Raw genomic sequence first — 17,698 nt, 5'->3', positions numbered from 1 at the left:
CTTTTAAATTTTACAAAGAAGCACGTAAACTAACCTTATTATTATAGTATAAGTGAGAATATTGAGTGTAATAGATTAAAAAAACGTTATGTAAAGGTGCTTAAGAAAAAAATACATCAAGTCCAGAACAATCATTTTGTCCAACTAAGCCAAGACCTTAGATGGCTGGTGATGTTTTAAGTTGCCATTTATTCATCATATACATGTGTTCTTACTTTTAACGGATAGAGGCTTTTATTGATTAGATGGTATTATAAGATGAGCATGACATATTTTAACCAAATTTTTACCTTTTCCTTGGTCACAATTCATTTCAGTGCAGAGAGTCACTATGAATTCTAAGTTTGTCCTACTCATCCATTGTATTTTTCAGCATTCGTTTTTTTACTAGTTTTTTATAACTTCCTAAGCCAATTGAGTTGCATGTATGTACTGTAAATATCAAATTGCTGGTAAGCATGAGATAACATTTTTTGAAGACATTTAAAAAAATGTATTTTTCTCCAAAAATCAAAGAACTACTTGCTCTCTAAAAGATTATTCCAGTCAATAAAAATTAGATTTCAATTTGTAATTTGCACAAGAACTACTAACAAGTAAGCCAATCAGATAACTACAAATTGATCATATATGCCTTCGTGTCTTCAAAAACAAATAATCACTGAAGCCATGCAAACGCGCCAGATCTTTGAGGATTAGCATATTGGAATTTTTTTATCATTCAATTCATGATAAACGCAGGCATATAATCACATCAAGTAACTGGAGATAAGCTAGTTAAGATGTTATTTTTTAAGTAACTAAATGAGTGCAGATAAGGTTGTAGGTTAGTGGGTATGAGCTAGTTTTTAATTATAAAATCGAATAAGTAAACACAATTCTAAGAATAGGGCGCAACAGTTTACTGTGGACTGAGCACTCTATATATTAATTTATTTATCAAATAAATAAAAGCGCTAGCAAACCAGCACATCAAGACGCTAGAATTAGGTGCTTTACATATTTATTTAATTATTAGTTATAAATCACGGACAAGCCAACATATACTGTAACTGAGGACTAGGCTCTTAAGATATTTATTTATGAAATGAATAAAAGCATGGTTAAGCTAGTACATCCTATTACTATATATTAGACGGTTAAGACATTTATTAATTGAATAAAAAAAGCGTGGGCAAGCCAGTTCATAGTGTTGCTGGGTATAAAGTGCTTAAGACTTGTATTTATTAAATAAGTAAAACGTAAATAAGTCAGCACATAGTGTTAGTAGAGACTAGTTTTTGTAGATTCTCTTTAGAACTAATCCCTCTAGTTATTTCATTATTAAATAAATACACAAACAAGATAGTTCATTATATCACTGATATCTTTTTATTACTTAAATAATCAAAAGCGCGAAGAAGTTAGCCCATCGTGTGACTAGAAATTAAGTACTAAGACACTCATTTAATTGCTAAATGAATAAAAGCACAAACAAGCCATCACAAGTGGGGATTAGGCGCTCAAAATATTTTTTTACATATTAAAGAAATAAAAGCTTGACCAAGCCAGCTATAACGAGGAAAATTCATCCCGGCCGACGCTTAAAGCGCTAAATGTCTCGCACTAAAGAAATTTATACTTTAACTCTCTTCGATTTCTGTTCTGCAATCTGCGCTGCCTAGATCCTCAAACTTAGTCCAAGAGAAAATTTCGTGATAAGTTACTTATCAGGAGGTGAACAACTTCCGCAGGAAACGTCAAAACGTTAATACATAATTGTCTAACCGACACGAAAACAACAAACAATAACTCAATGGTGAAAATGACGCTGCCTAATCGCGTTTTTGTGATATTCACATATAGGCGCACTCTGAGAGGGTAACAAAATATGGGTGGGGCTTTCTCTCTCTCTCTCTCTCTCTCTCTCTCTATCTCTCTGCACTACACTGTTATATATTTTACTTATCTCGTGCACTCGTACGACTCACGTTCCATGAACTTGGTGGTCTCTTTCTCTTGCACACACTTCAAAAATATCGCACTACCTGGCATTTCCGCACATTATGTCATAATTCTGTACTCACCCTCACTCTTACTACTCTTTTCTGCAAATTTTCTTACTGTTCTTTGATGCTCATATCTAAACTCTAACCATGTCCCTGTAGCTTCCCAAGCTTCTTCTCTCCTGGAATCTCGTCAATGTCGATCTCGAAGCTAGACTCCTCTTGGGACGGGTGACTCCTGGTATCTCACCGTTAGTTTCTTGGGTGATACTAAAACACGAGAAGCTACATGGGGAAAAAAAACAATCTAAGTGGCTTGCATCAAACAGTACGCATACTAAATCGGTAATATCTGTATTACCGATTTGATGAGCAAAGGATTCCATCACACAGTGCATAGTGCTGCTGGAGATGAGGCTCCCAAAATATTTATTTATTGAATTAATAAAAGCGTAAACAAGCCAGAATATGGTCTTACTTAGGATTATCTACTTCCAGTTTATTTAATTTATTAATTTAAGACAAGCCTAAGAATCGGGTGCATTAGGTTGTTGGGGGTTAGCTGTTTGGTGTTTTAATGGTCATATATTAAATATTTAAATGCAAGTATATGATAAAAGTAAAGTAAAAAATCTTTCTATTTAAAAATTTATTATCTATCGTTGTATTATCAAAAAATTCAACGGTAAATAACCTACATGAGTGCACAATTGAATAAGGCTTGATGACATACAATTCTTTCGTGAACACTTGCATCATATTTTTGAAAAATTTAAAAGCATGCTTTTTACGTTTTGATAAAAAATTAGATGACTTCCTGCCTTGAGCTTGCTAATAATACGACTTGATCAGTACTCTACAGACTATCTTGAATTTTTCTACCGTAATCTATGTTCACGAGGTACCATCTCAAATCTTAGAGTTTTGTTTATAAAACAGTCATTGTCATGAGGTTTAACTCGTTGATTATGATTGCAAAATATAAAGATATTTTCACTTTGTTTGACGGAAGGTTGTGTATTCTTTACAAACCTTGAGAATAAATATCTTGAAAATTTTCACGGCTAGAGGAGTGAATCAGGACATCATTAGAATCAATGAGCTTCCATTGATCAAAAAATACCTACGACCTCCCAACTCCTCCTGTTGGAGCCTCCTTAATAGCATAAAAAAAATCTTCAGTGCACTGTGTTATTGGAGATTAGGTATTTAGGTCCAGCGTTTTTGAGCTTTGCGTGGTGTATTTTTGAGCTTCAGATTTTTGACAACACGTAAGTACTAGGCCAATAATTGCTTGCGTACAATCATGCAAAATTTTTTAGCATGATCTTGGCACTCTGCTATCACCCTTTAATACTACTAGATACTGAGTAAATGAAACTATTTCTACCTCTATATAATAATATAGCTTTCTTACATTAATCTGAGTGCACTGGGCAGCAACGAGCCTACTGCATACCTCTTAGCTTACCCTATCTTCTAGTGGCTTTATTAACACTAGTTAGACAACGAGCTTATCTCCTGGGCAATTTGTTCTAGAGTTGACTATCTAGAAAAGAAATTGTTGCCATAGTTGATCTTTTAGGCAGTTCTTCCTGGTAATGATTTTCAGATAGCGACTAATTATAGCACCTGCTTGAGTATTGGCAAGGATTACCATCATACTTACAGCCATAATGCGAGGTGCGTCGTAATCATAGTCAGGGTCAGTACGAAACTAATAGTGGTCCTACAAACACCTTAAAATCCTACCACTATTATCAAAAATTATTAAATAATGTATAAGTATAAGGTGTAACGCACGAGAATCCAGAACTAAATTAGAAAATATTACATAATTTTCTTATGCAAACTGATATACTATGTTACGAGAAACTAAAGCTAGTGATTCTGGCATGAGTTAATTTGGTCTTTTAAAGGGAAGTGGGGATGAAAATAACATGAAAGTAAAAATCATACATGCACTAATTTGGTAACATACGTCTTAATACAAATGCGTAAAGTGCATACTCCTTGCGAAGTAGTTGGTGCACTCGTTCACAAAACAGTAAGTTACGTATGATAGCATGGCCTTATATTATCATAATTGCAGGTCACAGAGAGAAAAGTGTTGAGTTACTCTATAATTCTCAATCTATAACCAGTGCTCAGTGGCTGATAATTGATTGATGATTGAAGAGACTGTGGAGAAAGTTTTTGCATGAATAGATGCATGTGCGCAAAGTATTATTCAATATGTTACTGTAATTAAATGAAAAATGTCTCTACTGGTATTACTTTCGAAGAAGAGGAGAAAAGACGCGTACAAGAGTACCTAGTAACGACTATTCCACTTACAGTTCTTACTAACAGTTTGGTTAATTTTTTAAAAATAATTTTTCTGTGAGTTTGTCTTTTTTACTATAGCTTTGTGGGTATTCCGACTACCCTCCACTTTTCAGTTCTTTAGTAATGGATCTATTCCTTATGTTGAGTAAGCTTTTCTAAATGTATTATCTTATGTTTACTAGATCCATATTTTATACATAGCTTGTTTATAGAACAACGATTAATGAAAAAATACGAGAATAATAGTTCTTAATGTATGTGTTTACGCATAGATGTACTTTTATTATTACACACGATATCTTATAGTACCTGAATAATCAATGGCAATTTTCAATAAAAACATATTTCCGTATTTATACTGTTATTTACTGCATGAAACCGTCTTTACAAGGTATACTTATACTGGTACTGGCCAAAAAACACAGCCATTAAATGTTATCATAAAAAAAAGAACCCAATGCAATGTGATTTAAGACTTATGTTTGAGCATAGTTGAGGTAAAAAAATAGAAAATTAGTATATTCTTCCATTCTTATTGTTTACAGATGGTATACTATGTGTCAGCATCAGCGCTTACTTCACAAGCCTGCCAAACTTTACGACCAACATCACAAAGCAATTCAGACTCGTTTGGTCATCTATTACGACGAGCTGGTGGAATGGAAAATATTCGTGACTGCCCTGTAAGTCAAAGCTTCACAAGTAAATATAGCAGTTTTTTAAATTGCACACATCATGTTTCTCTTAGCACTTAATAAATCAGTTTTTTATATTTTAAAGTGACGGTCGATAGTTATTTACATAAAATTAAAAAAAAAAAAAATTATTGCAAAATAAGTTTCAACTCTAATTACAATAGTAATCGATAGATATCACGAAATTTTTAGAGTGGGACTAAAAATCAATTATGAAAGAAACTTAAAACGTTCTTTAAAACTAATAGTATAAAAAGTATTTTTTTTATATAACACTCATTTTTTTACTTTGATAGAATCCCTGTGGCGCAAAAATTCAAATCCATCGAACTCTTATCAATCATCCTGAAGTTTTTTCTGTTGGTGTCATCTGGAACAACAAGAATCCCTCTTTCGACCAAATTATGGACGTATTTTCTACAGTAGGTACATCATTACGCCTCTGTGACGTGTTTCACAACGTTGTAGACACGCGCTGGGCCACATTAACGACACACGATCTCGTTGGAATGATCACCTTCTATGAAAAACATTATTCCACTTTTTTCTTTCACTCAAAGCTGAAAGTGTGGATCAATTTTGACGATGTCACTGTCAAGGCAATTGGACCAAGTTGGAATAATGTTGTGGACAAGTGTCAGCAAGGTCGTTATCAGCCAGTATTATTGCTTTACGCGACTCCTTGTGATATTCCAGTCCATACGGAAAACAAACCAAATGCGATGATATCATTTTTCGAAAGCTGTATGGTTGAAAGTTCGAGTAAAAAGTATATGAGTATGGTTGAAAATAATAGCATAAAAAGATCGATAACTCCAAGTCCCGAAAAACCGTCAGTTCAAAGTACACCTAGGCGAGCTATCACACCAGATTCAGACAACCAATTTCATGCGTTACATATCCAGCAGAAAACACTGGGAGATTATCAGAACTTACAAGACTTTGAATGTAATGAATTAGAAAATAAGGTGAGGATAGTGTTTTACACGAATATAACTGAAGAAAATTTCACACAGATTTGATTATATACTTTCATAATACATATAGATATTTAATCATTTTACACAACTATATTTATGCTACTTTAGGAAATCAATGATGTCAGCAGTGAGTCAACGTATATAAGTAGGAAAACAGTTGAAAGTATTGTACACCACCAAAAGAAAAGTATTGAGCTAGCCCATAATCTTAGAACAGGTTCCATGCCTCAAGATGTAATTAGAATTCCAGAGCATTTAAATGTACCAAGGTGGCGAGATTCAGGAAACTGGTCAGGAGATCGAAATAGCGCATCGTCAAGTTCTTCAACTACAATGGACAATTCATACTTATTCATTGTGAATAAAATCCAAAAAGACGCTGGTTTATCAAAGAGCCCGATCAACAAATCTGGAGAGCTGTACAGCAACAGTAGTGGACAGCATGATGGTGGTTATGATTCTTATTCATTGTCTTCTACTGACAGCCTTCCACTTCAACAAGGGTTGAAGCATAATTTGGAGGTACATTATTTGTTTAGTCAGTTATTACTGTTATAAGGTTATTTTTTGTTTGTTTCAAAGTAGTTTTTTTTATGTTAGTTTTAAACTACACCAATTTTTATGTGTTTAAGACAAAAAAAAATTCTTTACATGGCTGAAATGAAAAGTATACCCTTAATTATTAACAGCTTGCACAAATACCAGAAAACTATCAGCAGGTACTAACAGACGATTGTAAGAAATTATGGAAAGAAATGGATGCTCTTATGGAAATAGCGCAAGTTGCAGAGTTAGCTGGTAACCTTGAAAGAGCAGTAATATTGTGTACTGCTGCTGGTAGCAAGGCAAGGGAAGCTATGAATATTCCTTATAGTAACTCAAATACTATTGATTTAGCGCAAAAAAAACATAATTATTGCGTAATGAGAATAAGTTATTTACAGAAAAAAATCAAGCAAGAGCAATTAATATCTTACAATGGAAAAGAAGGTAACAGTTTGTTTACAAGAAGCATTTTTACTTTACTAGTCATAAATTCATACGTATTTTATATTTCATATATTTCAGAGAAGATTGAAAATAGATATTCACGAGAAACTAGTAAGTCTTGTCAGCATTTACGTCAAAGTTCGAGAGACAAAGAAAACTACTCTAGACAAAATAGTCGAGAACTGTTAGTGAATACATCGGGTACGGTAAATAAACTAACAAATAAAAGTATTGAGATCTATGCTACTCTGCCGAAAAAAAAAGCCTTAAAGAGTAAAGTAAGATCAGCTAACGTAATTGAAGATGAAGAATATTTGTTTAAAGACTATTCCACTCAACGTCCTACTCACAGTCAAGAGCGCAATAAAAATGTAGCAAAGGAATTATTAACTTCTCCATCAAAATCGATATCAAAGTTATTAAAGTCTGAAAAATCTAAAGATATTGTAGAAACTATTAGTTCAAAAAGTTTATCCTCAAGTTCTGTTTCTGTAGGTGACCAAAAACAAGGACGAAAGCAGCATAAAATTAGAAGAAAACTAATAATGGGAGGACTGATCAAACTGAAAAATCGGAGTATGCCAGATCTCAGAGAAGGTCAAGATGAAAAAAATAATTTAAACTCTGAAGGTTCTAGTAAGATATTATCAAAAGAATCTGTTGATGACATAAGTATTGGTCTTAAAGGAAAAAACGCTTTAGCATTAATGAGTGGAAATCTTTCCGAGGGCCATTTAGAGTTCGAGGGTAGTAATAGCGGCAGCAATGAAAGCTCAGGAAATTTTAACTCTGAAAAAAGTCGTATGATGAGTAAGAGTTTCCATAGCAGTTCGGGCAAAAAACTACATCTAGCTAAGGTTCCTCCTCCACCACCGCTTCGGACTACTTCTCAACTAAGCAAGTCCAAAGCTGTGATTAAAGTACATGGCAGTAAGCAAAAGGCAGAACAATTTCCCTCCCCACTGATCATTAAAGAGACCATTCTAGATCAGTCACAAGCTCAGGTTTGTAATATTTTTGGCAATTTTTCAAAAATTGTATGGATGTAATTTTAATTGTAGTAAATCATTCTTAGCCATCTAATGATGTCTACTTATCCTATCGAAGCATTTGTAAATTTTAATAATTTTAAAATTTTAAGTAATTATTTACAGGTCAATGGCTTATGCAGTTACACAAATGCTAACCATTCCATGCAAACGGACCATCTAGCTATAAACTGCTTGAAATATTCTACGGAGGAATGTTCCTTACCATTTGTATCATCTTATGATATTTATCAAAACGATTCCTCGCTGCAAATGCTAAAAAAAAGGTATGAAAGCAAAACTCAAGCTCAAGGCGAAAATCTATACGCCAGTGGAATTTTGTATAATCCAACTCTAGTTGTGACTCAAGCTGATGTTCATAATGAACAATGTATCAATAAGCAAACAACAAGAAATGAAGCACTCTTATCTTACCCTGAAAATCAAAGTGTTTCCCATTTAAGACAGCCGAGTGAAGAGTTCCCTCCACCACCATACCCCATTGTCCAATCAGTCACTCACTCTCGGCAAGCAAGTGAAGACTTTCCACCTCCACCACCACTAGTTAAAGATAATAATCATATTCAAATACACAACACTGCAAACTTTCAACAGTTATCACTTCAACAATCAAACAAAAATCAAACTCAGAATAAATTTGAGCAACAACAGTTTACTAATCTTCTGACTCAATTGAAACTGAGTAGGAAACAGTTAAAAGAATCTGAAATATTAGAAAAGCAAAAAAATAATTCGTGCGTAAAAGAAAAGAAAATAGTGCATAATGAAGCTTGGTTGAGAGGCTTGCAAGCTGAACAAGCTCAAAGAAACATTGATAAACAAATCGTCCAAAAGAAAGAAGTTCCAATAGAGACAAATTTTATGCAACAAACTCCTGTAAATTTGAATTTAAAACCTGCTGATTTTAAGATAAAAACAGTAATTAATTCAGATACTGACCAGGATGTTGTTGATTATCCACAAGCATCAGCAACTACTGTAAAAGAAATAGCAGCTCAGTTTGAACGAAAAAATGATGAAAAGTTATTAGAGTATGTATTTCCTAGTTCTCTTGTAACTATTGTGCAAGATCATCTAAACTCTAAAGAATCAGAACATTTAGGACTCTTAACAAATAAAGTACCTGTCATTAGTAAGTATAAAAAAGAATGTATAGATAATTCTGTAGATTCAAGTATTCAATTAAAAGAGAGTCAAGGTACATTTACTACTTCACAAAGTACATATCACAATGGCTCCAATTCTACGATACTATCAACGTCAATAACGTTACCTCATGACAATGGTTTACCTATTGACTGTCCAGATAATGATATCAGTGAAATGGCTTTGCAGAATACAATTCAAAATACAATCATTTTGCCTAGCAAAGAAGACACAATTCTGCAAAAAAAATCGGTTAGTAAAAAAAAAAGTGTCTCATTTTGCGATCAAGTTGTTCTTGTAGCAACCGAAGATGACGAAAAAGACTCCTACATTCCCAATCCAATTTTAGAAAGAGTTTTGCGTTCTGCAAAAAATAAACCAGAAACAACTCAAGTTTTGCACGAGATCAGAAACCTTAAAGAAGCTAAATTAAACTGTGAAACAACTGCTTCATTGAAGCTCCAACAACACACTTTACCTTTAAAATGCGACGATAATAGTATACCTGTCACTCTATTCCAAGAAAAATTAGGAAGCATTAGCTCGATCCCTATAAATACAGATCTCACGAATACAAACAAACATCCAATTAAATCATTGTTTCATGATAACAAAAGAATCGATTATTCTCGTAATACTGAAAAAAAAGAAATAGTGAAAGAAACTTATTCAAATGTACTTCAATTTGCACAAATCCCCTTAACTAGATCATCTCCATTTCAACAACAAATCCGTAACTCACAAAATAATCATCCACTACCACAGCAACAATCACAAATATTAATCCAAAGCCAAAGTAGTTATCCTCAAATTCATATGTTACATCCAAAACACCAAAATATTCAGTTATCTCACATGCAAAAACGAGAAAATCTTTATCCAGTACTGATGAATTGTCAATATTTAAGTAATAGTCTAGAACAAAAGACCAAGAGTCAAAAAAATACTAATTCCGACCATCAGTTCAAAAAACAAAATAATCAAATGAATAAACAGCCCTTAGGTCAACAGCAACAAAATTTAAGTAATCTACGGCTACAAAACTTATCGGCCACTATAACTGCAATTCAAAAGCCACAACATAATATTATGAATATAGATAAAAAATTCCAAAGCCAAAGTTCAAGCCTTTGTACCATGCAACAACAATTACAACAGCAGTATTCGGATATATCAAATGGACTCTGCACAAGTTCTATTCCAGAAAGCTATCCTAAGACTTCTCAACTTTTTAATAAATCTTATCAAACACTCCCTCACCAAAGACTAAATCGAACCCTACCACAAAATCAGCATCCATTTAATAAAGTAGTAAACTGCCAACAGAAATTATCTCAGCAAATGCAACAGCAACAGTTACAACATCAGCAATATCCAGACGATAGCTTAGCAATTGGATATCAACAATGGTTGGAATTTGAAAATATTCAAAAAATATCTCAAAAAATGGTGCAACAGACAGATTTATTATTTCAAGATCAAAATTACGTGAATAATCAAATTTTATTACATCCTAAATGTACAGCACATCATCCGTTGCAACCAGCAAAAAAAATAAAATCAGTTCAACCAATAGAACCGAAAATTTATCTTGCATCAATTAATTCAACTGATTTCCTAATGGTAAATGAAGATACATCAACAAAATCTCCTGCTCAAAGAGTCATATCTTGCAACCTTTGTCGTAAAAAACAAGTATGTGAACCAGCTATTTACTGTACTGACTGTGACTTCTATATGTCACGCTTCCACCCAACCCATTAGTTTTTTCATCTTTCAAAAGTCTGTTCAGTGGTGTAAAATATTTGTTGTAAAATAGTAAGTACCATAAAATTTAAATCTGTATAAAAAAAAAACTGTAAATATTATGTTTAAATACACATTCTTTTTCAATTTACTTTTACATGTATCAAAAACTCATGGTTTTAAAAAAGTGTACAAAAACTGACAATTAAAATAGTTTATATTGTATAAAGCTGATATTTTGTATTTACCACACATTATTTCTATAACTGTAAATACTAAGAAATTTTTGTATTATAATTATTTCACAGAATATTTAATATAACTCTTAATAGTTATGTTTAAATGTAAGTGTTCAAATAGTTTTCTTTGAAATTTTAGATATCATACTTTTTAAGATGCTAATTATGTTGTGCCAACATTTACCACTAATTTTCTTAAGCATACCATATAAGTTTAAGATGATTCTCTTCATGAAAAAAAAACGACATTACAATGTAAAACACTAATAATATTAAGTTAATAGTATTCAGAAAATTTCTGTCAAAATATTACCGAAAAATTAAAAACACTTGCGTTTCAAAAGCTCTTATTTCCCACTCACTAACTTCTAAGATAAAATAATATCAGGTTATAGAGAAAAAAATATCATCTAAAAATAAACATCGTTGATGTCTCTTAAGGCACTCCGAATATTATTGAAGTTTTTTACCTGACTGATCGCACGATTTGGATTGGATTTATTGTTTGAAACTTAGAGAATCTACGTCAACTTTTCTTATTTTGAACAAAAAACTATTTTTTATATCAATCATGTATTAAAGTAAGAACTTTATAAAAAGTAATACGTTAAAACAACACAACGGATAAGGTCGATTACTTAAATGATATCTGGACGGTCATTAACTAACAAAAGAGTATGACTGAAACTTGTTGGAAAGTTAAAGTTCTTAGTAGTAACGTTATTTCTGTATGTTTCAAGAGTAAATTTCCAAAAATTTTAAGTCGTTATTTGTAACACGTGTCAATAAAAAAAATTAAAGAAAAAGCATGTGACCATGTAGAGACCGAAAAGACCGCGCTCATAAGTGTAACTATAGAGTAACAAGACAATAATTTTACATTAAATATTTGAGTTTATGAACAAACTACTATCAGGCTTCCATTTTGTTTTTTTAATATTTTTTATTGAACCTTATACTCATGCATACAGTCTCATGAAAATAATTAATGTCGTTTCCAAAATTTAGTATTTAACATAACCCCTGCATTCCATGTTCAGAACTTTATTTAAACTCTAAAAAACAACAAAATGAATAATTATCGAAACATGAAAAGGTGTTCCCACAACTATAAATGCCTAAATCTTTTGATTTTGAAATATTTTTTATTCCGTTACGTCAAGAAAAATATCAAAATATTAAGGTGGATGTTTAAAGTTTTATACGAGCTGAAATCTTCGTTTAAACACATTAAAACAGTGTCTGAATTGGGATATTAGTTGTGGTATATTAAATTATTTATCATTTAAGTCTAGTTTTTTAGTATTTCTTATGGTCAAATAGTAAAAATTTTAAACACAAAGAATGGCTATTGAACATTTGTTGGAACAAAACGAACCTGATCTCTAAAAAGCGTTACTTTTATTTTTTACTACATTTAGTTGCGATTCAATGTGTTTTGCGTTAAATTTATGTATTCTACACATCTATTGTATAAATAAATAATTTAATTGTTTTTGTAAAAGTATTTTGTTTTAAAAATACTTCCTCACGATTAAAACATATAATAAAATAAATCATACCTAAAGTTGTAAATACTGTCAACTTAAATATTTTACTCTCATACTAACATTAAATAAAAAAAAATTTTTTCTAAAACGTAATTCAAACTTTCAAAGAATAGTTAAATTCTCGTAATTTTTGAATTACTAGTTTAGAAAATACAAACAACCCTTTTTAATCGAAAATTAATCGATTCGTTCGTTACAGACAAGAGTACAAAAAAAAGTGAATGTATGAGAAGGAAACTTGATATACTGTATGTTATCACACGGAAAGAAAAGTTATAAGATAACTGTGTGGTAAACCATTGTTAATCATAGGATTAACGTGACATAACATACGCATATGGCTGTAAGTGAGCTTGAAAGTCATACGTTTCACTCACTGAAACAGAAAAAACCAAATTATATATTTACTTATACAAAATATAGTGTACAGCAAATATAATGTTTTCTTAAAAAATTAGAAGGAATAACTTGTTTCAAACTGCAAAAATGTTCTGATTTGTAAAAAGCTTACGCAAGTATAGATATTTAGTTATTAAGTCAAGTAAATATTCATCAGATCCAAATGAAATAAAACCAATATTTCGACAAAGTTACTTGGATAGAAACTAAGTCGTGTTAAAAATAGAATTCCAACCAAAGTTTTTTGTACAAAAATTGTTTCTATTAATATTTCTTAAATTATCAATATTCTTATTTACTGTAAGATTGAATTTAATGTAGAGTCTTTAATTTAATGTCTCCTGGAGTATTATGAAGGGAAAATGTAAAGAGTGCAGAATACATCTAATTAATTACCAAAAGCCAAAGTAGCCTGTCTCTTGGTTCCGAAAATTTACATCCACCAGCTATTATATGAGGTCTCCATAACGTAGGTGGCACTTGCTCCATTCACAATAGAGCAGTTTCGAAAAAATGTTTTACGCTGAGAAAATCACGATCGCACAGCAATTATGTATAACAAGCATATTATACATAAAAAAAAGAAAGCTTGGAAAAAGTATCTTATAGTACCACTTTATCTGAAGGAGGTTCAGGGAGAAAAATAAAATGCAGTGATCACAATGATATAGTTAAATGAGTAGTAAACACTTTCACAGCTAAATACTGATTTTTCCTCGTATAAAATGAAAAATTGAGTAATAAAAACGGAAGCCCTGATATTTACTGTAGGTTATTGGAACTTTATCTCTATGAAATTATCATTCTTACAACTTCGATAATTTATGTTGTTATAGATTAATAAATATTTCGCACAAAAATAATAATTCTACTTGTCAGTGAGTTAAGCTTTAACACAATTACTAATATAAAGATAACACGAACTGATAATTAAACTTCAGCCTTGGAGCTTCACTATAAGCATATGCCACGTTGAGTACGAGAGGAGACAGTGCGTTGGTAGTTGAGGTACCAAGTAAGGCTAAATTCTACACCTTAAGAAAGCTTATGTAGCTCAAAAGGCGAGTCACCATTGTTATACTCTAAAGCAAAATTTTGTACGGTCCTCAACACTTCTAAACACATACTATATATCCAATTAATTTAATGAATAAACTTTCTTTGTAAAAAAAAAAAAAAAAAATTGGTAGTTGAGGTAGCTTAAGTGATTTTCGTAGACATTAAATTTTTTTTATTACAATATAATATTAATAGGGGGAAAAATGTTAATTAATATTTTATCCTTGTTTTGATGGCTACATAACTATTATTGGTGAAGTAAGAAATCATTAAAGAATAATTAAATAATGCTTAATTATTTTGCACCGTTTGAACAAAATCATTATGATCAACACTTTGAAAAAGGATCACACCTTTCACAACCTAATTAATAATTGTAGAAAATTTAGCTAAACAATTAGTGAGACTATTAGAAGCCAGACAAATTTTTTAAAACATTTTGTACAAAATGATTTTTTTTTCAACAAATTGATAAAGTCGGATATTGCAACACAAGCTCTCACGAAGAGCAGTGGTATTTTTTTGTGTTTATTTTCGAGAAACAAAACGTAAACATAACTAACAAAAAAACAAAAAAAGTATTTGTGACATCTTTTTGAATTTTCAACATTTGCATTATAAAAATTTTTAATGGTCGTGAGGAACGACAAATCTCATTAAATCGTATTAAAAATTAACAGTTTTATAAATTTGTTTGAAGATATATTTTAACTTTAACACAATTAACTTTATTGATAAAACGCTCAGTCAACTGGAGAGTTGAGTACGACATCGCTTAACATATAGAAAACCATGGAAACTTGAGTAAAATAAAGGACAAGGTATGAGATGTTAAGGACTTAAAAAAATTTTTTTTACTTAAGAATTTAATTTTTCTCTTCATACAGATCAAACTGTTTTTTTCCATTTTTCAGAAATTTTTGTGGTAGTCTTTGAGCTGAAAATATATTATTCAGAAAAACGTCTCTATGAGTGGGAGTACTTGTACGTGCGTAATTACTTGTATTGTACGAGTTCTTAGATTAATTTTGATGATTCAAAGCAAAAAATTGTTCGTTAATCCATACGGCAGTTAGTAAAAACATTTAATTTGTACTTTATAGAAGATGATATTATACGTTTTAGACACGACAATGTATAGGAGTGTCTTATAATTTTTTTAGAGCCGTTACTGTGACCACATATAAATCGTCAACATTTTTTGCGAAACATTTTGAACCTTATAAGATGGTAGTCTGAGTATGTTCCATGGTGTAAGCATGTTATAAAATGTATGTAAAAAAATTATTGTGGGAAAACTGGATTTTTTTGTCTAAGAGTACTGCACTCAAAATGCTATTAAAATTTTTCACTTTGATCAAACTTGTCAAAATTCAAATCATTACCTGAGACATTGAACCCGCAGATTTTAACAAAATTTCTTCCCATTTTTATCATAACTTCTTCAGTGAGTCTAGCAACTTAATAACACACACACACATATGCGTCCGTGTTAAAATACAGAGTTGTATATCTCGTGAAAATACCTTTTTTTGTGCTGTATGTTTTGCTGTAGATTGCAATTAATGCAGACGCTCTATAATTTAAAATGAATATAAAAGAAGTAAAAAAAGTTATTTTTTTACAGGAACAAATTCGTATTCTCTAACAAAATATTGAATACAAATTCTGTAGAGCTTACGAAAATAAGACTAAGTAATTTTTACTTTTCAGTGCATTTTGAAAGATTCAATCACCAAAAATCGTTTCTAAATGGCTAAAAAGTTGTTTTACACCATCTAATTTTTGTGAATCGCATTTGTAGACAGGATGTTTAATACAAAAATGGTAGATATTTACATATACTTCCTTATACTCCATAGTTTTATCTATACTATTTTTTTAATACAATAAGTAATCAACAACGTTTTAAAACGACTCAAACATTTTGTAGTGAGTAACATGAAACAACAAAATTACGCATCAATCGAATCCTATTATTTTAGTTACACGTTTCACTCTAGTAATCTATAGATAGGTCGTGCCTCTCATACAAGACGTAGTGTTTTATATAAATGAAGTCGCATATTTGTTTTTATGTTACTAGTTCTTTCTATACTAGTCCAATCTCTTTAATATTTAACCTTTAAAGAGCCTAATATCTCATCAACATTGCTGTATTTTGGAAGTTGTACTACTGTAGGCACGTTATGCCCTACATAGTAAATCAACGATTTTAGATTAGTGACCTTGAGAAAAAGTGTAACGGAAGTGGATTTTGCTTGATTCTCTTCTTTTGCCACGCTCCTCATGACATACTTCCAGTCCCCTGTACTCCACACCACACCGCACAACCTCATAGCACCACACTACAGCACATATTTTTATTTTATTTTATTTCATTTTTCTTGTAACCAATTTCTTTGAAAAAAAAAAAAACTATTTCCAGACAGATTTGAACCCTTGATCTCTTGCACAATAGCCGATGTCCTTACCCTCTCTGCTATAAGCAAACTTGATATAGGAAATTCGATTACTTCATGTTATCTTACAGTTTGTAACTTATTTTATATATCAATTTTTATTTTCTGTGTATCAATTTATTTGGTTTAACTGTACATTCAATACATAAATAGTGTATTTATTCAAATATATTTTTTAGGTACTTGTTTTTTTGGAAAATTTGGAAATTAGTATATATTAGCAGAGTAGCTTTCATATGTATTAATAAACAATTATTTACGTATCATTAATTTGTTACTTTTAAAGTAAATAAAAAACTTTTTATACAATTTTCAACATTTCTTCAAAATTTTCATGATTAAAAAGAAACTTTGTACTGTATAAATATAAGAATTGATTTTTATTGTGTTTTCTCCATTTATAACTCTTTCTTTGTGATTGAGGTGACTTTTCGACTTAAAGACATTTCCAACATACTTAGTTAGTGGAGGAAAAGTTCAGCTCAAAATTCAGAAAAATGGGAGGAGTGCAAGTTTATGCAGCAATGGTGGAAGTTATTTTTTTCATACGGATGTACTTACATACACACTCTTACGCATACTTAACCCCTTTTTTTTGTTATTAAAAAAAATAAAGATCTATTTTAAAACTAAACAGGCTTATCTAAAAGTAATCTTTTATACAAATAAAAGTTAGGAGGTTTATACAGATCTTATAAATGCAATTTTAAGTGATTTTTCCATAAGGTGACATGTTCAATTGCAAATTTTTAAAATTAAACGTGTAAAATAGGGTACAGTTAAACAATCTGCAATTTAAAAAAAAGTTTTTTAATGGTATTTTTAGTATACTGTTGATGCTTGAATAATATCTGTCAAAAAAACCTATGTATGATGAACGTCCTGAAGAGACATTCACTGGCACGTACTACTATGCTACACTGAGAGAAGGACTTGTTAGTAATTACCTTCATATGTTAACTATTGTAACGTGGGTTCCTCAATACATAAATAAATAAAAGCGCGACTTGCAGTTAACTTACATTATCAACACTTCTAATTTATGAGGAAAGTTGCACGTGTCTTCCAGT

The 17,698-nt window shown here is 31.2% G+C and overlaps 1 protein-coding gene across 1 annotated transcript in view; it reads left to right on the top strand.

Annotated features, from left to right (window-relative positions):
• The window catches only part of ec (ubiquitin specific peptidase echinus), a 209,987-nt gene extending 198,802 nt beyond the window's left edge, over positions 1–11,185 (top strand). Inside the window, exons 5-10 of the mRNA XM_089596909.1 lie at positions 4,859–4,996; positions 5,305–5,976; positions 6,097–6,510; positions 6,678–6,978; positions 7,057–7,982; positions 8,133–11,185. Coding sequence (XP_089453035.1) covers positions 4,859–4,996; positions 5,305–5,976; positions 6,097–6,510; positions 6,678–6,978; positions 7,057–7,982; positions 8,133–10,937 — 5,256 coding nt within the window. The 3' untranslated portion in view covers positions 10,938–11,185. The remainder of the gene's footprint in view (positions 1–4,858; positions 4,997–5,304; positions 5,977–6,096; positions 6,511–6,677; positions 6,979–7,056; positions 7,983–8,132) is intronic.
• The last annotated feature ends 6,513 nt before the right edge of the window (positions 11,186–17,698 follow it).

The sequence above is a fragment of the Copidosoma floridanum genome, unplaced genomic scaffold (assembly GCF_036245765.1).
Source record: "Copidosoma floridanum isolate Cflo_tuat_1 unplaced genomic scaffold, Cflo_Japanese_pri ptg000030l, whole genome shotgun sequence".
Taxonomy (NCBI): domain Eukaryota; kingdom Metazoa; phylum Arthropoda; class Insecta; order Hymenoptera; family Encyrtidae; genus Copidosoma; species Copidosoma floridanum.
The sequence above is the reverse complement of the archived record's forward strand: the minus strand, read 5'-3'. Positions and strand labels throughout refer to the sequence as shown.